The sequence below is a fragment of the Palaemon carinicauda genome, chromosome 17 (assembly GCF_036898095.1).
Source record: "Palaemon carinicauda isolate YSFRI2023 chromosome 17, ASM3689809v2, whole genome shotgun sequence".
Classification (NCBI taxonomy): domain Eukaryota; kingdom Metazoa; phylum Arthropoda; class Malacostraca; order Decapoda; family Palaemonidae; genus Palaemon; species Palaemon carinicauda.
In genome coordinates, this window is record NC_090741.1 from 35,485,266 (window position 1) to 35,509,223 (window position 23,958).

The 23,958-nt window shown below is 43.6% G+C and overlaps 1 protein-coding gene across 1 annotated transcript in view; it reads left to right on the forward strand.

The window, feature by feature from the left end:
• LOC137656666 (uncharacterized) overlaps window positions 1-23,958 on the forward strand; it is a 327,800-nt gene that overhangs the window by 219,379 nt on the left and 84,463 nt on the right. The window contains exon 8 of the mRNA XM_068390839.1: window positions 175-256. Within this exon, the coding sequence (XP_068246940.1) occupies window positions 175-256 (82 nt within the window). The remainder of the gene's footprint in view (window positions 1-174; window positions 257-23,958) is intronic.

Genomic DNA, 23,958 nt, shown 5'->3' on the forward strand with positions numbered 1-23,958 from the left:
TCTCTTTATATGATGATAAATGCTGCATCATTTATTAACTGTAGGACTACAGAAGATATTTTCCCAGTGAATGGTCAGTGTTAGTTACAATAATTGTTTATTAAAAAAAAATGAATTTAATTTCCCCATAGCAACATATTGACAAGGAAATAAAAATAAAAAATTAATTTTCAGGTCTCTAAGTCTGCCAAAAATCTTCGTCTGGTATCACCTGGAAAAAAATGGTATAGGAATATCAACAAAAGAGGTCCAAAAGGTAAATTTGAACATAAAAATTCTTTGCACTTGTATTATTTTAGTATTATAATTGATGGTAAAGAAGCTAGGTTCAAATATTAAAGTGACCTTGGTGGTTCATTTCATAATTCCCTTACATTTCATGTGAGAGTCCTGGGTTTGAACTCGATACTGGGTGGTAATTTATTTCTATAATGCTACTGTTTTGGTGGGGATTTCCTAATACAGTAATTAATAATACTGTAATCATATGATGTAGTTCAACAAAACCTCAAGTCAAACTTCTAAAAACTGTACAGTAATTGTTCCAGTGCAATATACAAATCTTTCACTCTTTACGTAGGAGTATTATTTCGGAGACAGCTGAAACAAGCCGTTTAAGCTTTTGCGAGGTGTAACTACCCTCTGCTGGTTAGCGGGGTAGGGGAGTAGCGGAGTAGGCTAGCCCCCCATTCTCACCAGCACTAGCGACTGACCGTCACTTTTTATTTTGGCATGGTAGAGTTAAGACGTAGTCTTTCTCTCCTATTAAAACCTTTTAACCGGCTCTCTTGCAAAACAAGTTGCTAGCACACCATTGGCAAAGCTTGGGCATCTAACTCCACTCGAGAAGTTAGTGCCCAACGATTGTCTTCACATTCCGTCTCTACAGTGGCAGCTGAAGACCTTTTGGTCTCAGAACTGAGACACACCTTCCCCAGATTCACATTCCGTCTCTACAGTGGCAGCTGAAGACCTTTTGGTCTCAGAACTGAGACACACCTTCCCCAGATTCATTGCTCTTCACAGAGGAATTGAAAGAATAGTAGGGGCTCATCTGTCTCACCTTGCGGTGTCCAGGCTATGGTCCGAATCCAGAACACTGCCACATAAACCTACTGGAGATGAGGGCAACATATCTGGCACTCATGCTCTCCCATCAACTCCTTTCAGGACACTGTAAGGCTATTGAGCAACAACACTATGGTGGTGTCCCACATGAAGAAGCAAGGAGCTCCTCTTCAGAGCACCTTTACCAGCTGGCTATGAAAATCCTCATTTGGACAGAAGACAAGTTGGTAGCCATGTCAGCACGATTCATCCCAAGACAGAACATACTGGCAAACAATCTTAGCAGGAGGACTCAGACAGTAGGCTCCAATTGATCCTTGAAGCAACAGATAGCCAACAAAGTTTTAACTTTGTTGGGTTCGCTGACTGTCCCCGAACTGGAAACTTCTGGTGTACTGCTTGCCAGCACCAGATCCCCAGGCATTCTGGCAAGACACCTGGCAACATCCGTGGGATAGAAGGGACATCTTTGTGTTCCCCTCCTACTGTCTAGTAAGGAGGCTATTGAGCAAAATAAGGTCGTTGCAAGATCCTTCGATGACCCTCAAAGCTCTGCTGTGGCAGCATGCAGAATGGTTTCCGTACCATCTACATCTCCTCATAGAGGCCCAGAGGGAGTTTCCTCCTCTTCTCATTTACAAGGACAACCACACGTGAATGTAATCCTTTGGCTGATTCCATTTCTTACACTTCACGCCTTGAGGTTATCCAACAGCCGCTGGCAAATAGAGGCTTTTTGATACTTCTTGAAGTTGTCTGCCTCAGTGTATCAGGCAAAGTGGTCCATCTATTGGGATTAGTGCCTCTATACAATAATAGTGGAGTTCTTGCTGTACCTCAGGGGGGAAAATCTTTGTTCGCTGTTGAGGGGCAAAGGCTATCGCTCAGCCTTGAGCCTCGGCTTCAAACTGAACAAAATTGACTTTTCCTCCTTGACGGAATTGTCTCTCCTAATACGAAACTTCGAGTACACATACCCTCAGTCGGAAGTCAGACCACCTCCATGGAACGTAGTCCTGGTCTTTCATTCATTGAAAGGAGTCCCTTACGTACCTATAAGTCAAGCGTCAAACCTAAACCTGACCCTGAAGATGGCTTTCCTAATAGCCCTGGTCTCTACCAAGAGAGTCAGCGAACTACATGGTCTGTCTTACTGTGGAGGATTAATTTTATTTCATTTATTTTTTGTTTGCCAAATTGCGCGCGCGCGCGCGAGAGAGAGAGAGAGAGAGAGAGAGAGAGAGAGAGAGAGAGAGAGAGAGAGAGAGAGAGAGAGAGAGAGAGAGATTTTATTTGCTTTAGTTTTGCCAAATCGCGAGAGAGAGACGGAATACTATATGGCTGATCCTGTTCTGCTCGTCCCTAGCCTTTCTTCATCAGTTCACACATGCCACTCCGGTGGGGGTACGGAAGGCTGAGAGAAGTCTCATAGGAAAATTCTTCTCTCCGGAGCCGGCGGACTGGTTCAAGGTTAATCTAACCATCGTTTCTCCCTGTTCCAGATATTTATAATAACAATTCCTTGAATGACATTAAGTGACGGAGGAAAGAAAACAAAATATAAAGTACCCTTGCAAATACTTATCGTATAGTTATTAAGAAAGCATGCGATCTCGCTGAGCTAAGCACAGCGGATTTAACTTTACTATATATGTCGCCGGATCTCCCGGCACAATCTAATTTGATACTCATATATCAAATTATCTTACAGTTGGTACGCTGTCAGGAGACAGCATGCACTGCTGTGTTGCAGCAATCGTGCGGGTATGAGGTCTGCCGATCTCATGCCGGGTGTGCGGTCCAGGTGGCCGACATTCTGGTTTGGCATCCGGAAGGGTGCGAGATCTGTTACGCGTTGGTCTCAGACCTTACGAGTGACTCGGTATGTACTACTTTCCATCCTCTAGAAATAATTATTGAGCATTTTGGAAATGTTGGAAATAATTATTGAACATATTGAAAATTTGGAACTGAAAATACAGTTTTATAGGTTGTTCTAACGGGAATATCTCTTTCAGACCACTCAAGCCATCAAGAGCGCTTCCCTGGCGACCCTCAAGACCTTGGTCGGTGGCTTTGGCCGTAATGTGAAGGCTGAGGAGCCGTATATCCTGGCGGAAGATATGTGCGCCCTGCTTTACCCCAATGGCAAGATGTTGGTAGCAGTGGCAGCAGAAGTAGCAGCCCCAATCATCGCCAGGATCAGGGAAGAAACTCAAGTCTTCCCTGAAGATCTGGAGGGACTAGGCAATGACGTTTTGGAGGATGTAGCAGGCATCAACTTGGATGTCGAACCGATGGTCGTCAACTCCACCGGACAAGGTAGGGAGGTAAGTGAGGCAGGTAGCGTCCGGTCTAAGATTCCTTTTCTTAGTCCGGCGCAGTCTAACTCTTCCTCTGTCACTTCTTTCCAGGGGTTCACTGGGAATGTCATGGCTAGGGACAAGCCATGCTCAGTAGCCCCTAAAATAAAACGTGTGAAAAAGTCCCTACCCAAAGCTGGTAGGCCTTCTAAGTTACCCAAACCTCGCCCTACCAGACCATCATCAGCTTCTAAGATGCTGACGGACTCAATAAGGGCTAATCCTCCACCTCAAGGGTCGAGAGCAAGGAGCTCAAAGGGGAAGACGCCGGAACTTGCTTTTGATCCGGTAGCCGGAACTTGCCTTTGATCCGGTAGCCTTCTTGTGCCAGCTCATGGAGAGGATAGGGAGTATAGTCCAATCCCAGATTGGACCAATTGCCGATCGCCTGCAGTCAATGGACAATTTAGCCCAGAGACAGCAAAATCAGGAAAACCTGATAGAAAATCTCTTGCGATCCGGGCTACCACAACAACAGTTTGTGGTCCAAGACACGTCAAAGCTCCCGGCGTTCGTAAAGAACAACCCATGGCGATTGGCTCTTCATGCGCCGTTCTTCGACGGCATGCTGATAATTGAGGGATGTGGTACCCGTCTGGTAGAAGATTTTGAATTCTACCCACCGGGGTTACAATTCCCCTTCCCTGGTTACGCGCGCCTGACAGAGGACGCGCTAATAAGAGTAGATAAGGTTCCCAAGGAAACCGTTATCTTTCCAAAAGAGCAGGCTCAGTCCGCCTGGGTCCGGACCCTGAATGAGTTGGGTTGTGTCAACACAAAATTAACCCCTCATAAAGGTACGTATACTATGTTCGTGGTGGAAGGGCAAACCCCAACACCATGCACCACGAAGGTAATAGACCTTGCCTTACAAGCGGCTATGGAGGACAAGCCCATGCCGCAACTAAAGGAAACGGACCTAACTTCCCTGTTGTTCCCGGGAGACCAAGAAAGCTGGATTGACGCCCCAGCTACTTTCATGGCAGGGAAATTGAACCCAGACTGTGCCACCACACAGTTCAGTGAACGACTCCCCAGACTACCGGACTCGCTAAATCCCTTTTTTGTGTGTTTTTATTTTTGTCTGTGTTAAATTTATGTGATTTATTTTGGTTTAATAAGTAAGTAATATAGTTTTAAGGATATGTTTTGTTTTACTGTTCCCTTCGTGCAATAGTCCAGTTGACGTAAAAGTAAGGGGAAAGTTTGTGTTGTGGGATAATTTGTCTGTCAGAGTGATCAAAGGTGTGGGAGTTTGTTTTTGGCAACATCCCGCTACACTACGATGGCACCCATTCAAGGGGATGGGGCATGTGATACTCACTTTTGTCCCTGAGTTTGTAGCTAAGACTCAAAATCTGGCTGTAGCGAATCCTAGATTCAGTCCCTTCCGGATTGAGAGCTTCCGGTCGGTAACAAATGATCCTAATTAATTGTTACTCTGTCCTGTGAAGGCCCCGAGCAAGTATTTGATGAGAGCTGCAAGAGCCGGTCCTCAGATCAACAGGCTCTTTATAAGCACGGGGAAAGCTAAAGGGAGGACTACGAGGAACTCGATATCTTCCCGGATCAGAGAGGTGATTGAGAGAACCATGCCATCTGACCTCTCACCTTCTGATCTCCATCCCCGTGCACATTATTTCAAGAGTGTAAGCACACCCCTGGCTCTTTGTAGGCATGAGGAAGACCAAAAGGAAGACTACAAAGAGCTACAGTATCTTCCTGGATTAGACAGGTGATCGAGAGAGCTAAGCCTCTGACCTTTCACTTCCTGATCTATGTCCTCGTGCACATGATGTTGGGGGTGTAAGCACATCCCTGGCCTTTTGAAAGAATTTTTCTGTGACGCAGTCATTGCAAACGGGTGTGTGGAAATGTCAAATAACGTTCACCGCCCACTACCTGCAAGTCATAACCCACAGGAACCTAGACATCACCTTAGGTCCTGTGGTGACTGCACAAAACGTGGTCTAAGACATCTCAGCTCCTTTGTAGGACAAATAGCAGTGGTTTGAGGACAGATATTACCTGTCAGTAAGTCAAGGGTGAATGTGGGAGTGACTGGCCACTTTCTATTTCATCCTCCCCCTTTCATGAAGCGCAGCATCCGGGGAACTTTGTAAGCTGATCCCGTCTAACTGCAGGTGGGTATCACGCTCTTTGTGCTACCTGATATATGTATATATATTTGTTTTATACCTGTTCTTCAAGCGAGGTGGAATCGGGCAATGTCCAGGTTACGTGGGAAGTTGTGCTCCAAAATTATGGCTACCTGGTCAAGTCATAATGCTAATTCTACACCTAGAACTTATTGCCCAGGCCGTATCCTTAAGGATTATGAGGTGTCAGGGTGTGAATCATGGAGGGTTCCCTTAGGACAGTTTCTAGCCAGTTGGTTTTAGGACTTGCCTCCCACCTGGAGGTGAGTCTCCTACGTTAAGAGCGAAAGGTTTGTATGTTGCACTGGTACAAATGACTAATTTGGAAATAATCTTTATTTTTCTGAGCTATACAAACCTGTAGCTCTTTACACCTACTGATCCCGCCATCACCTACCCCCGAGAAGTCCTGCTGCAATTACAAAGTGACGGTTAGTCGTTAGTGCTGGTGTGAGCAGGGTGGCTAGCCTACTCTGCTACTCACCTGGCCCCCACTAACATGCGTAGGTTAGTTACACCTCGCCAAACCTTTAATGGCTAGTTTCAGCTGTCACAAAAATAATACTATGTAAAGAGCTACAGGTTTGTATAGCTAGGAAAAATACTAATTACAGTGATACCTCGGTAGTCGAACGACTCTATACTCGAACAATTCGGAGTTCGACCAAAATTTTCGAGAAATTTTTGCTGCGGTGCTCGACCAAAAATTCGGTACTCGACCAGCCGAACACGTGACGACCGCATGGGCTTTGTGATGATCGCGCCATCTCGGCCACTCTCGCTTGTTCGGGAAGCATCAGTTCTCTCGAGAGCGTCACTCAGACAACGCGCGATCAGCATTCGTTGTGATTTAGTGATTTTCAGTGCTTTTAATTGCTTTTTTAGCTTTCATAATGAGTCCCAAGAAAGTAATGAGTGTTAAGGGGAAGGAGAAGAGGAAAACAGTGCGAACAACGATCGAGTTGAAGAAGGAAATTATAGCGAAATATGAGAATGGTGTACGAGTGTCCGATTTAGCGGTAGAATACGGAATGGCGAAGTCGACCATTTCTACGTTTTTAAAGCATAAAGAAATGATTAAGAAGGCGAATGTTGCAACGGGAGTTACGGCGGTAACTAAGCAAAGGCCACAAGTGATTGAGGAGATGGAAAAGTTGCTTTTAATATTTATTAAAGAAAAACAGTTGGCCGGGGAAAGTGTTAGTGAAGCGTTCATTTGTGAAAAAGCGTTGCATATCTATGAAGAATTAGTGAAGAAAAGTCCGAGTACCAGTGAAAGTGATTCATTTACATTTAAAGCGAGCAGGGGTTGGTTTGAAAAGTTTCGTAATAGAACAGGTATTCGTAATAGAACAGGTATTCATCATTTTCGAAGAATACTGCAGAGGAGGAAGAAACAATTAACAATAGACCAGTTTTTCACAAAAGAAAAGAAAGCTGCTACATCAAAGCCTGTTTCTCCTCCAAAGAAGAGACAAAGAAGAGAAGAAACCCCTGAAATAGATCTGCCCACCCTTTCATTGGAGAGAGAAACAACTCCTGAAGGAGAACTACCCCGCCACATCATGGAAGGGGACTCTCCTTCCAAGCAGTAACCTCCCCCTTCCATCCTCTCCACATCCATCCCTGTATGCCATCGAACCGCTGCTCAAAGGTATGTTCACTACAGTACAGAAAATGGTTTAAAATTGTTTTATTTTAGTACAGTAAATGGTTTAAAATTGTTTTATAGGATTTTCTGACCAATTTCATACACATTTAGATAATTATTGTTGTTTAGGTACACGTTTTATTAATATTTTGGGCCTGTTCGAGTGCTTGGGAACGGAATAGAATATATACCATTATTTCTTATGGGGAAAAAAAATTCGGTACTCGAACAAATCGGAGGTCGAACACGGATCTCGAACGGATTATGGTCGAGTACCGAGGTATCACTGTATTTCCAAATTTGTCATTTTGTTTAAGAACAAATTCAAACACAATGATGAGAAGTTGTAGTGTTAAGTGGAAGAAACGAAAGGAAAAGGAGAATGGATGGCAGGAAGATGTGTAACTGGGACCAAGTTGACACAGCTAAGAACCTCCAGAAACATTTATAATGTGCCATGCAAAATATAACGTCAGTGGTACAGTACCTCTCTGGAGTGCTCTGAACTCTCTGGAAGAGGGGTTGTGTCCGTTGCTTTATATTCTAGAATTTTTCTATGTGTATTAAGTTTTTTGGGCTTGGGCCATGTCGTCTTGATGGAAGGTTCCTTTAGGTAGCTTTCTAAGGGATATTTGCTACAGTGATACTCCCAGAGAATTAACCGAAGGTCTCCAGGATTCTAACTCCTGGCGCGAGTATCCAATAAAGGATATCGCATAATATCAGGGGACACATAGCAATCTTCAACCCGAATAGATTTAACTCTTTAATGTAAGGGGGAAGAGTGGCAAAAGAAGGGGGTGCCGTTCTAGATACCCGGTGGACCTCCTTCCCTACTACTAACGCGACGCCATTCCTTTTCTTGTAGCTCTCTAAGCGAGTTGTGCTCCCCGTTAACCCGGTGTTTTGTTAAAAGTTTTTAGGAATATTTATCATGCAATCTCCAGCATCTTCATCTTCTGGAAAGTTGAGTATTAATACTTTCCTGTGTATAATTTTAGTCTCCCTTTTCACAGTTAGATTTCAATAATTTAAGTGTGTTTGGGCGAGCGTTGCCGAGAACCGGAGGCCGCCATTTTACGACTGCAGTTGCCTGTTACAATTGCATTTTATTTAGTCAGTAGGGCGACATTTCCCGGTATTAAGCTATAATATTAGTTAGTTAGGCAAATTATATAAGTGATGATTTTGCATACATCAATATTATTCCTCTTCCTATTATGTGGCTTTACTTATCGTATGTGGCGGGAGCCCTGGTGGTACCAACTACCTTGGCCAGAGCTAGGCTACTCTCGCTCTTATATACGTTAGTAAAGTGTAATTCCTCATGTTTAGCCTCACCATATCGTTCCTTCTCGATTCGTATGAGAATTTACATTCTCTAGAATTTATAGATAAGTTACGATATTCACTCTCTCTCAGAAAGAAGAGGCTAAACCCTTCCTCCCTCCCCGAGTGTCGCCGCCATTATAGGCGATAACCACTGTTTCTCTTCATTGCCGTCGAGTAGAACAAAGTTCTTGCTGCCTCTGACTTTGATTTAGATAGTGGCTAACTCAGGGTGCCCTTGTCTTACCGCCGACGACGTCGTCAGCACAGGAAGCCATGCTTCCTCTGTTCATAGTTTGAGGAAGGCGGCATACCTGCTGTCACCTCTGATATCATTGAACTATAAGACTCTACCCTTCCCCCTCTGTCCTTTAGTGACGTCATAGCCATCACAAAATTCTTTCACCGCTATTCTGACAGTTATCCTCCTGCCAAAAGGGATGTACACGGTCTTAATAGATCTAGTACATGCTCACTGGCATCTCCCAATGAGTCGCCCTCTCTCCTCTTACCTAGGATTCAAACTACAGAAGAAGAAGTTTCTCTTCAGAGCAATGCCCTTCGGACTGAACACAGCCCCAAGGATATTCACGAAGCTAGCAGACACAATCGTCTAACGGCTATGCTCCGAAGTAGTTCAAATGGTAGCATATCTAGACGATTGGTTGGTATAGGCAGCATCCAAGACTACTTGTCTGCAAGCTGCCAACAAGGTGATCCAGTTCCTGGAACACCTGGGCTTCAAGATCAATCGCAAGAAGTCTCGTCTCTCTCCAGCTCAACAGTTCCAGTGGCTAGGAATCCAATGGGACTTAAAGTCACACCACCTCTCCATTCCATCCAAGAAGAGGAGAGAAATAGCGGGATCTGTCAGGAGACTATTCCGTCACTAGAGGATTTCTAGACGCCAACAGGAAAGAGTATTGGGTTCTCTCGAGTTTGCAGCAGTGACAGACCTGGTGCTAAAAGCACGTTTGAAAGATGCGTGAGGAGTCTGGAGGAAATACGCATCAGACTCTCGAAGAGATCAACTAAGACTGACCCCGACCTTGTTGCGCACGCAGTTAGGGCCGTGGTCAATAGCCAAGAGCCTAGCACAGACATTTCCCCTGCAACCACCACAACCATCAGTGGTGATACACACGGATGCCTCCTTGGAAGGATGGAGAGGCCATTGTCACGACCAAAAATTGCAAGGGAATTGGTCGCACCAGTTCAAAACCTATCATATCAACATTTTGGAAACTATGGCAGTTTTCCTGACGATGAAGAAACTATCCCCTTGCAGATCAATCCACATCAGATGGGTCCTGGACAATGAGGTGATAGTAAAGTGTCTAAATCGACAAGGCTCGAGATCACCCCACATCAACCATGTGATGTTAGCCGTCTTCTACTTGCCAAGGAAGATGGGATGGCACCTATCAGCATTTCACCCATAAGGGTTCCACATTGTGACAGCAGACGCTCTATCCAGGCAAAAGGCCATAGAGACAGAATGGTCCCTAGACGCAGACTCATTCTCCTTCATCTCGGAAAAAGTTCCGGAACTGCAGATCGACCTCTTCGCAACGAGCGACAACAAGAAACTACCTCGTTACGAAGCCCCTTATATGGACCCTCAAGTCGAGGCGATGGACGCCATGTCCCTCGACTGAAACAGGTGGAATCGTATTTACCTGTTTCCACCAACCAATCTCCTGCTAAGAGTCCTCGACAAGCTAAGATCCTTTAGAAGGACAGCAGCAGTAGTGGCCCAAAAGCAATTAGTTCCCTCTAATCCTAGAGCTGAAACTGAAGCCGTTTCCTCTGCCGGATCCAGTACTATCTCAACTGGTCCAGAAGTCGACTGTCTACGCTTCATCCTCGAGAACCAACAACCTACATCTCATGATTTTCTCGCCCTAGCTGCAAACAAAAGGTTTGGAATCTCGAAGGATAAAGTTGACTTCATCGAGGAGTACAAGTCAAGTTCGACTTGGAGACAATATGAATCGTCATGGAAGAAATGGGTTTCCTTTGTGAAAACAAGGAAACTGACAGAGATATCAATAGATTAGACCACTTCTGTACACTTTTGAGGTGGACATCTTGAGTGATATCCTTAATAAGATCCCGAAAGCATGCACTAGACTCAAAGCCAGCAACCCACCAAAGCCCATCACGTGGTCCTTGGACAAAGTCTTGCACTATGCTTTGAACCTAAACTATGAGGATTATACTCTAAAGGATTTAACACAGAAAGTCACTTTTCTGTTTGCAATAGCCTCAGGGGCTAGTTAGTGAAATAGTGGCCTTATCAAGAAACGAAGGCCATATTCAGTTCTTAGACTCAGGAGAACTGAACCTTTTTCCTGATCCTGCCTCTCTTGCCAAGAATGAGCTACCCACTAAGTGGTGGGATCCTTGGAGAATCTGCCCACTGAAGGAAGATACCTCTCTGTGCCCAGTAGAGTTTCTTAAGGTGTATCTTTGAAGAACTTCAGACTTCAAGGGAGGACAGATCTTCAGAGGTGAAACCTCAGGATCAAACCTATTTTTAAGACAACTGAGTGCGAAGCTCCCCTACTTTATTCGCAGAGCGGATCCTGACAGTACACCCGCAGGTCACGATCCGAGGAAAGTTGCTTCTTCGTTGAACTTCTTTCAACACATGGACTTCGCTCATACACTGGGTGGAGATCATCCAGGGTCTTCTACAAACATTATGGGAAGCAAGTACATGAAATAAAACATTTTGTGGTGGCGGCGGGAGTGTCATTAAACCCGTCGTCTAGTGCTCTAGTGCTGCGATGAACAGTGGACTGTTTTGAGACTTTACAGTGCATCGGGTGTATGGGTATACCTACCCTCTAGTGCAGATCACAGCGATAATTAACATACTGTTCTATATAGGTGCATATCTGACCAATAACACCAGTGCCGAGGGAACGTTTGCATCACAGTGTTTATGCATTTCTGAACATCTGAATATATCAGATAGGTTTGGTTTCACATCTCCATTGAGTGGCGTTATTTTGTTAATGTATTTATATATATTTTTTCTACATGAGAAAATATGGACCTTGATGTGTTGTAATGCTGGATCAGATTCATACGTTGTTGTAACTACATTTGATAAATTAGTTGGAAAATAAAATACAAAAAACGTATTTGCGTCTTATTACTGCTGCCTCAGTTATCCATCCATATACCAAGGCACTTCCCCAAATTTTGGGGGTGAGCCGACATCAAACAAATGAAATAAAAAAAGGGGACCTCTACTCTCTACGTTCCTCCCAGCCTGACAAGGGACTCAACCGAGTTCGGCTGGTACTGCTAGGGTGCCACAGCCCACCCTCCCCCGTTATCCACCACATATGAAGCTTCATAACGCTGAATCCCCTACTGTTGCTACCTCCGCCGTCATAGTTATAGACTAATGAAATATACTAGAGTTTTATTTAATCCCTGTATAGGGCTTATAACTTTAAATCAAGACAACGATTTCCGAAAGAAGGAATCTTACATTCTCATGGTAAGTAAAAAGGTAAGCTCCAAAGTTTTCCCCTTTTGTTCCTACGGAAATACAAACCTTGAATCCTTATCGTCGATATCGACATTTTCCCTGCTGGGGCGGGAAGCACTAAACCAGCTCCAGACTTAGTGGAAATGACAGATCTCTGGAATTTCACATACAAGGTCTAGTATACCAGATAAGGAAATCTATTCAGGTGGAAGGCACATACACAAACCCACAGCTAATAGTAATTTTAAGACAATTCTCTAGTGTGCTTCCATCAGGATGACATGGCCCGAGCCCAAAAAACGTATTTTGAGCAAAGTGAAAAATCTACTTTTGGGTGAGAGTGCCATGTCGTCCTGATGGACCCACCCTTTTGCTGACCCCTCCCAAAATTACTTTATCTGCGGTCATTTCTGGTTAACGACAAGAAAAGGAATGGCGTCGGGGTAGTAGTAGGGAAGGAGGTCCACCGGGTACCTAGAACAGCACCACCTTCTTTTGCCACTCTTCTCCCTTACATCAAAGAGTTAAATCTATTCGGGGTGAAGAGTGCTATGTGTCGTATCTAGAATATGTCCCCTGATATGCGATATCCTTTATTGGATACTCGTGCCAGGAGTTAGAATCTTGGAGACCTTTGGTTTAATTCTCTGGGAGTATCACTGTAGCAAATATCTCTTAGAAAGCTACCTAAAAGAACCCTCTATCAGGACGACATGACACTCTCACCCAAAAATAGATTTTGCACTTTGCCCAAAATCCATTTTATGTACTGCTGAAAGGAAAATTGCTAAATGTAATACGTCATGTCAGAGAAGTGGATGCCCATGATATCAAAATTCAAGATATTTCCTTATGATTTCATACAAATTTAGCTGTACTTATGCCAGCTCAGGCTTTTATTTGTCAAGCAAACCAAACTTTTTTTCTATCAGGAATCTGGCTTTGTTATTGCTTTTTTCCTTATTTGGATGCATCACAGATTCTAGAATTAATTTGATTAAATTTAAGGAATTGTTTTATCCCTGATTGTATATTAATAAATAGATGGTGTGCAAAATGAAAGCGAGAAAGAGAGCATGTTCTGGTGAAGGGACTGGTCCTCAAGAAGACAAACTGGACTGTAAGACTTCTATAGAGAGGACAACAAAAAATGAGAAGAAAGATTTTGGTGGAAATTTAAGTAGTTTTCTTTATTATAAAGTAGTTCAGTAATACTACTGTGCTACTGTTCAATAGTACCCAAGTACTTGAGTAAATACAATAAACGGATTTTGATGGGAGGTTCCTTTAAGTAGCTTCCTAGGGTATATTTGACTACAGGGATATTCCCAGAGAATTTGACTTAAGGTCTCCAGAATTCTAACTCCTGGCGCGAATATCCTTAAAGTTTTCCTTTTAGGATATCGCATAATATCTGGGGACGTATTCTTGACACGCCACATAGCAATCTGCACCCCGCATAATATTTACACTTCGAGGGGGAAAAGTGGCAAAATAAAAGAGGAGCCGTTATAAAGTTCCCTTCCTCCGTTACTGTTTGAGTACCCAGATGGCGCTATAACCGCCGCCATCTTTATTCCTTGTAGCGTTAAGCCGGTACTTATGGATACAGTATTATTGGGAGGGATCCTGCCAAGGCCTTTCATAGAAAGGAGGGCGGGTCCATCAGGACGACATGGCTAGCTCACCCGAAAATAGATTTTTCACTTCGCTCAAAATCCGTTTTTTGGGCTCAGGCCATGTCATCCTGATGGAAGTTTACCAGAGCATTAATGTATCCGTGGATTTCCAAGTTGTGCCTTAAACCTCAAGACAATATTTCCTTGGTCATGTAGACCTAAGAGGCCTATGACATTACCGTTATATGTCATTTCTTCTAATCTTAGACTATGTTAGTTCTTCCTGCCCGCTACAGGGAAGAGTCGAACTAGACGCGGGAAAAGTCTCAAAGTTTGCATATTTCATATGACCAACCTAGCAATCAAAAGGTCATACAGGTCTCACTGTATGCCTTTCGCCAAAGTTTGTATTTATAAACAAACACGGGTTCAGAAATACTTGTTTTACCTGAAAACAAAAATTTTTGCCTCAAATGAAAATTTTAAAAATTTTCTAATGTCTTTCTGAGAAGTCTGTCTATTTACACTTGTGTAAGAAACACACGGCACGTAGTGTTCAGTTTATGTTTCATCACCTTTGTACACTGGAACAGTCTATAATGTCACCTTGGTGACATTTCACTTACCATGTTGCACTATAGTGTGCCAACATGTACACCCCTAGAATTACAGTCTCACATAATTCGCTGTTCCTCGCAGCATTAAGCGACAGGTTTTAGTACACTACCTGCCGCCACCACGAATCGTTTAAATTCTTGCTCTTGCTTCGCGTAGTGTTTGAAAAACACTCTGGATAACTTCCATCCAGTAAACGAGCGAAGGCTCTCGAAATCCATCAGCTGGAAAAATTTTAACGAAGAAGCAATTTTCCTGGGATCATGACCTGCGGGTATACTGTCAGGATCCGCTCTGCGAATGAAGTAGGTGATATTCACCCTTAGTTGTTTAGGGATAAGTTTGAGCCCGATGTTTCTCCTTTAAAGAGCTGTCCTCCCCTGAAGCCTCAAGTTCTGCGAAGATAGACCTTTAGACTCTCCACTGGACACAGCGAGACATCTTCCTTCAGAGGGCAGATTCTCCAGGGACCCCACCTCTTAGTGGGTACTCATTCTTGGTGAGAAATGTTGGGACGGGAAAGAGATTTAGCTCTCCCGTTTCAGCAAACTGGATATGGCTTTCTTCCCGAGAAAGGGCCACTATCTCACTAACTCAAGCCCCTGAGGCTAGAGCAAACAAGAATATAACTTTTTGAGTCAAATCTTTCCAGGAGCAATTATCGTTGTTCAAACTTTAACCCTGGATAGGTACGCTCCTCGGACACCCCTTTAAGGGTATACTCGGACGCGAATGACCCCGACGCCAAAAAAAATTCTTGAAAAATCAGTTTTTGCAGTAACCTCCTTTTTTCTTTTGCCAAAAAAAACTTCAATGAATGCTTAAAACAACTGTAAAGATAAATACTACTCATCTGCAGAAAAACTATTTATTAGAAATATTTTAAAAAATTAAGTAGAAAAAAAAAAGACCTGACATAAAAATTCATAAAAAAAAAGTTTATACATATATACACAAATCCTTTTAGGAATTGATTCTTGAATGTTTAGGACACATCTTGATGTATTTTGGATGAAGTCAGACCCATGGAGGTGAAGATCTGAAATGAGAAAAAAAGGGTAACTTTTTTTGGCCAAAAAAATTTGTCCAAATTTCATGAATTTTTTTGGGTACCCAAATGAAATAGGAAGTGGCTAATTTTTTTAGGGAATAAACATATGTTATCCTAAAATAGAAATATGTAAAAAAATCTTCATTATTTTGTAAATTACATTTATATCAGGGGCCATATCTAAAGGTAATTTTTTGAGTACTTAGAAATTTCGTAAAAAAATACATATATTTATTATATAATATGATATTTATGCAGGTAAAAATATACCAAAATATCACAAATTCTATAGGGAACAAGAATATATATAGATAGGGCAGCTTACGCTTCGGATATGTCCACAAAATGGCCGCCAACCACACTGACTCAGACTCCCTAATCTGCCACTTGAAATGTAGGAAGGGTATGTCAATTTCAAGGTGTTATTTACTAATCTAATTATTATTGGATATGCATAAAAATTGTATGTGGGTTGCTGGATAATTGTCGATTATTTTACGACTATAAAATTAAAATTCTGACCCAAAAAATTTTTTTTGAAGGGAAATAAAATCGAAAAAAAAAAATGTAAAACAATATAATATTTTAGCTAAAAAAAATTGATGATATTCAATCAAAAAAAAAAGTAAACAAAATTTTCCGACAAATAAACATCTAGAGGAATCATTACTCTGTGATAGTTCCTTAGTACGTAGTAATTTTGAAAGAATTGGGAAAAAACGAAAAAATGGCAATCACCGGAAAATCGAACACATACCTATATATACGCCATATCTGGCTAAAAAAAAGATAGGCATGGGTAGCCAGATCATCTAGAAACACTTTCCAACACTATAAAAATATAAGTTTTGCGACACTACTTGCCAATTCCTTACGGTAACATGACTAAGCAAAAAAATGCAAAACAAATAAAAAGGGGCACTCGCGGAAAAATGCCCAACATTCTAATATACGGCATCTCAGATAAAAAAAAAGACATGCACGTGTTAGCCCAACCATCAAGGCACACTTTCTAACACATAAACATGAAAAAAAAATCAATAATATACGGCAATTCCTTACTACGTAGTAAATTTTTACAAATATTGAAAAAAAACAGAAATTGGCAACCGCAGTTAAACACCCAATATACCAATAACTACGTCGTATCTGACAAAAACAAAATCACGCATGGGTAGCCAGATCATCTAAACACACTTTCCAACACTAAAAAAGCAAAAGTTTTACGACACTATTTCGCAATATCTTACGGAAAAATGACTTGGCAAAAAAATGAAAAAAAATGAAAAAGGGGTACTCGCGGTAAAATGCCCGACATTCTGATATACGGCATCTCAGATAAAAAAAAAAGACATGCACGTGTTAGCCCAACCATCAAGGCACACTTTCTAACACATAAACATGAAAAAAAAATGAATAATATACGGCAATTCCTTACTACGTAGTAATTTTTACAAATATTGAAAAAAAACAGAAATTGGTAACCGCAGTTAAATACCCAATATACCAATAACTACGTCGTATCTGACAAAAACAAAGTCATGCATGGGTAGCCAGATCATCTAGACACACTTTCCAACACTAAACAAGCAAAAGTTTTACGACACTATTTGGCAATATCTTACGGAAAAATGACTTGGCAAAAAAATGAAAAAAAATGAAAAAGGGGTACTCGCGGTAAAATGCCCGACATTCTAATATACGGCATCTCAGATAAAAAAAAAGACATGCACGTGTTAGCCCAACCATCAAGGCACACTTTCTAACACATAAACATGAAAAAAAAATGAATAATATACGGCAATTCCTTACTACGTAGTAATTTTTACAAATATTGAAAAAAAACAGAAATTGGTAACCGCAGTTAAATACCCAATATACCAATAACTACGTCGTATCTGACAAAAACAAAGTCATGCATGGGTAGCCAGATCATCTAGACACACTTTCCAACACTAAACAAGCAAAAGTTTTACGACACTATTTGGCAATATCTTACGGAAAAATGACTTGGCAAAAAAATGAAAAAAAATGAAAAAGGGGCAATCGCGGTAAAATGGTCCTCGTGGTGATGAACGACATTTTAACTAAAAAAAAAATCATGCACATGGTAGCCAAACAATCCACCAAGACTTTCCACAACTGATAACCTATACAAGTTGCACCATTCTACGACAATTTCATAATACGTAATAACTTTGATAATTATGCAAACTACCTTAGAAGGGTAAACTCGGTCGCGAACGACCCCGACTCGTCTCAGAAATCGGGGAAGGAGTACAGCTACAGCAATGCACATCTGGACACTACTAGAGCGTGTAGGGGAGACACCTCCTGCAGGTCGATCACCCACAAATTCAGTCACGGGGCTGAGTCACGTGAGAAAAACCTGTTTTTTTTTGACGCTCGGGGTCGCGAACGACCCACCGTACCTATCCAGGGTTAAGCAAAATGTAGTACCTTATCCAAAGACCATGAGATGGGCCTTGGAGGTGCTGCAGGCCTGAGCCTAGCACAGGCATTAGGGATTTTGTTAAAAATCCCATTAGACAAGTCTACTTGGAAAGCATAAAGCAAGGGTCTAGTCAAGGCAGATTTACACGTAGTTATCGTGTTGGCTGCTAAACCTTGTTCATGGAGGTGAATAAAGAAAGACAAGCAGAAATCTGTCGAGATTTCCTTCGGGTTTCTTGCCTTCTGGTAGATTTTGACTTATATTCCTCTAAGAAGTCTATACTCTCTTTCGAGATCCCAAACCTTTTCTTTACTGCTAGGGAGAGAAAATCATGAGATGAAGGTCTTGGGTTTTCTGTAATGCAGCGAAGACAGTCGACTTCTGTACTTGTTCAGACAGAACTGGGTCCGGCAGGGGAATCAGCCTCGGCTGTAATTCCAATGTCAACGGAACCAGTTGTTCCGGGGCCACTTGGGAGCCACTAGGGCTGCAGTGCCTTGAAAAGATCTCAGCTTGTTTAGGACCTTCATCAGCAGGTTGGATGGAGGGAACAGATAAATCCTGGTACATTTATTCCAGTCGAGGGACATGGCGTCCACTGCTTCCGCTAGAGGGTCCTCGTACGGGGCCACGTATCGAGGAAGTTTCTTGTTGTCGCTCGTCGCGAAGAGGTCGATCTGCAGTTCCGGGACTTGATGTAAGATGAAGGAGAATGATTTGGCGTCTAGGGACCATTTTGACTCTATCGGAGTTATCCTGGATAGAGCGTCCTCTGTCACATTGCGGAACCCTTGAAGGTGAACTGCTGATAACTGCCATCTCTTCTTTTCCGCTAAACGGAAGATAGCCAACATCACTTGGTTGAGTTGAGGTGATCTCGAGCCTTGACGATTCAGACATCTCATTACCACCCTGCTGTCTAGAATCAGTCTTATGTGGATCGAAGGGTGAGGGGATAATCTCTTCAGTGTGAGGAAGACTGCCATGGCCTCCAAAGTTTTGATATGGAAGGTCGTGAATAGAGAGGACCAAGTTCCTTGAACTTTCCGTTGATGAGAGTGACCTCCCCATTCTTCCGATGATGAATCCATGTGGATGATAAATGAGGGTGGAGGCGGTTGCAGAGGTTTTAACCTCTAGTCGAATCGGTTTTGGTCTTCTTAGATCTCTTCGAGCGTTTGATGCGTATCTTCTCCAGACTCCTGATGCATCTTTTAGCTGTGCTCTTAGCACTGGGTCTGTCAATGATGCAAACTGAAGGGAGCCCAGCACTCTCTCCTGTTGGCGTCTTGAAATCCTGTTGGATTTTAGAAGTCTCTTGACAGATCCCGCTATCTCTCTCCTCTTCTTTAATGGAATGGAGAGGCGATGTGACTGTAAGTCCCAATGTATGCCTAGCCATTGAAACTTCTGAGATGGCGATAGTCGAGACTTTTTGGTGTTGATCTTGAATCCTAGATGTTGCAGGAACTGGATCACCTTTTTGGATGCTTGCATGCAATTCGACTCGGATGCTGCCAACGCCAGCCAATTGTCCAGATAGGATACCACCTGGACACCTTGTAGGCGTAGTTGTTGAACGACTGCTTCTGCAAGCTTCGTGAAGATCCTTGGGGCTATGTTTAGTCCGAAGGGCATGGCCCTGAAAGCGTACTTTCTTCTTTGTAGCCTGAATCCTAGGTAGGAGGAGAGTTGCCGATTGATTGGAATGTGCCAATAGGCATCTGCCATGCCTATGGAGACTGTGTATGCCCTTTTGGGCAACAGGGCCCTTATGTGTTGAAGGGTCAGCATCTTGAACTTGTTGTTTTCTATGAACTTGTTGAGTGGCGACAAATCCAGAATGAGTCTGAGTTTGTCTGAGTCCTTTTTGGGAACACAAAACAGCCTTCCTTGGAATTTGATGGACTTTTCCCTCTTTATCACCCCTTTGCTCAAGAGCTCTCGGGTGTATTCTTCCAGAACGGGGTTGGAGTGTTGGAAGAATTGAGGAAATGATGGTGAAGCTGTCTTCCAGCTCCAACCTAGTCCGTTCTTGATTAGGCTGTGGGCCCAGGGATCGAAGGTCCAACGATCCAGGAAGAGTCGGAGTCTTCCTCCTACCGGAAACATCTCATTGCTTCTGGTGTGCGGAGGGCTTGCCTCCTTAACCTTGTGCTCCCCTACCCCCTCTTCCTCTTGAGGGACGTCTAGAGGAATCTCTACTTGACCCCCTACCTTTAGGGCGAAAGGTAATGGTCTGCCTCTCATAGGCAGGAGTAAAGGCTGGTGACTAAGTCACCACCTGCTGGGGTACCATCTGGTCGGTGTGTTGGGGCTGTGCCACCAACTGTGGCACCGCAGTCATGGGAAGTTGTTGTTGTTGTCTAGCAGGGTGAGATGGCACTCTTGGGCTCTTTGTCTTCCTTTTCTGTTGGGGACCCTCATCCGGAGAAGATATCCTCTTAGCTGACATGCCCCACTTCTGGAGAAGATTTCTAATCTCCGTGGCGGCCTTGTCGACTATTTCTTTGACCAATTCGTTTGTGAATAGGTCTTTCCCCCAGATATTGGAAGATATCAACTTCCTGGGTTCGTGTTTGACCGCAGCCGAGGCAAACACAAACTCTCTACAAGCTCCTCTGGCCCTAACAAAGCTACAGAAGTCTTTAGTTAGGGTTGCCACGAGTGTTTTGGCTATGACCATGGACATATCCGGGGACTTCTGTTCACTGGCCATTGTCTCCAGGTTCACCTGGAGGGACAGAGAGGTAGCAAGCCTCTCCTTCGTATCCTGTTCCCTATGGAGAAGAAACTCAGACAACTTGGGGAGGTTTTCGCTAAACTGACGTCCAGCGATATCAGCCTCCAACTTCCCGACTGAGAAGGTAAGCTTAATATCCTTCCAGTCCTTGTGATCCGTTGGCAGGGCTAAGGAAAGGGGCCTACACTCCTCCAGTGTAGGGCAAGGTTTCCCAGCTTCCACAGCCTTAATCACCACCTTAAACCCTTTTTCCGCTTAGTGGAAGGCCATAGTTGCTGGAGCAAGAAAAGAGGGATGTTTCTTGCTCAGGGCCGGCACCTTAGAATTTTTGAAGCCCCTGTCCTTCAAACTGCTGGCTAGCAAAGCCTGAGCCTTCGCATGGTCAAGCACTATGACCTCCATAGGCTCTGTCTCCTCCTTGGATACAGGTCCCGCCTTTAGACGAACGAAGCAGTCTGGATTGGACTCAAAGCTGCGCCAGAACTCAATGTTCTCGATAAGGACAGCTCCCAGGTTCTATGAAATAAAGATCTTACCGTTAGTAATTGGCATGTACTCGGCATGCCTCCACGGGTTTACCTCTGAGCACGAGGGAAGATCCTTTACGTTGAGTCTCCTATGAGACCCACGGGCCACTGCAAGCTGATGAATCTTCTTTCTTAGCGCAGCTTCCCTTTCTTTGCTCTTCTTCTGATACATCTCCATCATTGCTTTGGTGCCAGACAGGGTGTCGTCCGACTTTTCAGGTTGAGGAGCGGAGGACGTAGAGGACATTGGTTCTGGGGCAGGAACCGACGAAACAGAGACTGTTTCGACTTCATCCTCTTCCGTCTCTGGAGCCAACATTGACTCCTCATCGTGACCTTCCGCCAGAAAGTCCTTTTTGGTGTCCTCTCACATCCTCTCTTCTAGATGGATGTCCTTCATCGCATCTGAGACATCCGTATTCACGGCTATCTGGATGCAAGGGATCTCAGGGTGAGGCTGAGGAATAACAGCATCCGCAGATGCATTGGGGAATAAACAGGCCTTCATATGCTCACTAGGGAGGTAAGGCCCCGTGGCATTCTTTTGGAAGCCACGAACTCATCGGCGCAGCTTGTTCCGAGCTGCATCCCTTGACTCGGCTGTCTTGGGATTTTCTAAAGCCTCATACACCAAGTCTTTGCACACAGTACATACCCTGGGGTCCCAGTATCTGAGAGGTCCCATGGTGATGGAACAACGAGAGTGTGTTCTACACTCCAGGTGGCCGCAGAAGTCTCTGCTACGCACATTGCAGAAGAGGCTGTTGCACTTCACATAGTCCTCCTGTAAAGAGAGGAAAATAAAATGAGTATAAGGTAGTCTATCTCACTAGATAAACTAATAAATATTATAGTAATATTTTCCATTTTATTTTATTGCACATAGCGTAGGATAGGTAAGCTAGAAATGAATTAGGGAAGACATATACTTGTGTTTCCCGCCCAGGCAATTGCTGTGACCTCCCTCAAAATTAACCCTAGGGTTATTCTCCTCAGGAGTCCTGGTGGAAGAGTATAGCCTATAAGGATAGAAGAGTGTAACTAACACCCATTTTCAAAAGGATAAATGATGAGGGTCATTAACAACTGATCATCTATCAGTATATAGAAAGGGAATTACTTTCCCAATCTTATAAGGTCTCAACAATAGACTGCGCCTGGACACAGAGTATATTGGAAAATTTAACTACTGTATACTTTTTTACCATAGTTTTCTGTCTCCAGTATGCTCTATAACAACAGATTTATTGGCTACTGTATATACATAAACTGTAGTTGCCGCCGGCACACAGCCGGCAAGGCTAGTACCTACGGCACATTTCAACTGACACAATACTGATCATCTTTTATGGCCGGTGGCCCACCGGATTGCCGACGGCTTGCTGGACGCCGGCGGGTCACCGGCTGTCGGCATACAGTATCCCAGACAGCATTCAAGGTGACAGGGTAGTGGTCGGTACACCAGACTCGGCCGGCTCTTGCCGGCTGAGTCAGATCTGACAGTGAATCAATGGCTGTCAGTCCATAAGTCTAGCCAGCATCTTGCCGGCAAGGTTAGTGGCTGGCAGCCACCTGTTAGGTTAGTACCTGGCAGCACTAGCTAATAGTGAGAGCGAAAGCAAGGAGTGAAGGTAGATTTAAGAGCACTGTCTCACTTCCTTCCTCCGGAATGAGGGTTCTAATGGAAGGGGAGAATATAAGATAATCAAGCTTCCACCCATCCACCTCCGTTGCCAGTCCCTGTCGGTCATAGGAAATGAATGGTAGCCCAAGGGAGGACTGAAGAACTCTCTAAAGTAAGTGGGTCTTCTGCCGGCAGCTAGACCTGCCGACACAGCTATCCCGGAACTCCGTGTCCCATAGGGAAGCTAAACGACTAGGCCATACAAGCAGAAGCCCAAGCCGACCCTACAACCTGCCGGCAATCGGCGAGATTGTAGGACAATGGCCACAAGGATGTGATGGTTAGGCCATCACTAAAGGACAATATGGGGAGGGAAAAGGGTCCTGTATAAGGTGTTAGAGGAGCCGGCAGTGTGTCGGCCCTACCACACCTTGAGGAAGCTCTGTTTCAGTATCGCCGCCATCCTAGGCGGACGGAGAAATCGATCCCAGCCTAGGGTCTGCCAATACAGTTAGGGGGCCGGCAATCATCTAGCCATCACCCTTAATCATAGAGAAACAGAGTTCCAATGCCGGCGCCATCCTAGGCAGCAGAATAATCTCTAATCTTCAGCCTAGGGTCTGCGAGCACAGGACTAGTCGACTAAACCACAGGCAGAAGGGGGATCACATGACCCCTTCAAGTGCAGTCTAGGGAGGCAAAGCCTCCTATGCCAACAAACAAGGCCTGACAGGGGAGTACATTCACCCTGTCAACCAGCTGCCTTGCGACAGTGAAATCGACTACCTAACTCATCGAAGCTCTCTCGTATACTATCTTAGAAGAGGAAATTTTATATGCAATCCATATATCTTACATGTATAAATTGCCTATTATCTTCATTTAAATTCAATAACACCAGGAACACTTATTATATCATGCAAGAGAGTAAACTATAACGCCTAGGCTAGGAAGCCTAGTGTAGACAAGATTGGCTACCTAATTCGCCGAAACTAAAATGAATACTATCGGCATAATATAGTTAATTCCTAGCAATGAAGACTAAATAGCTAAATATCTTTATTTAAGCTATTATACCGGGAAAGTCGTTCTGGCTAACTAAATAACTTATGCGTTACGAACGACCGTGCCGAAGACGCCTCCGGTCTAGGTAATACCTCTGCCACAAAAATTAGATTAATTCTATTAAATTTTTTACTTTATGGCCAGAGCTAAATTTATACAGCATAAGAATCAAATACTCAAC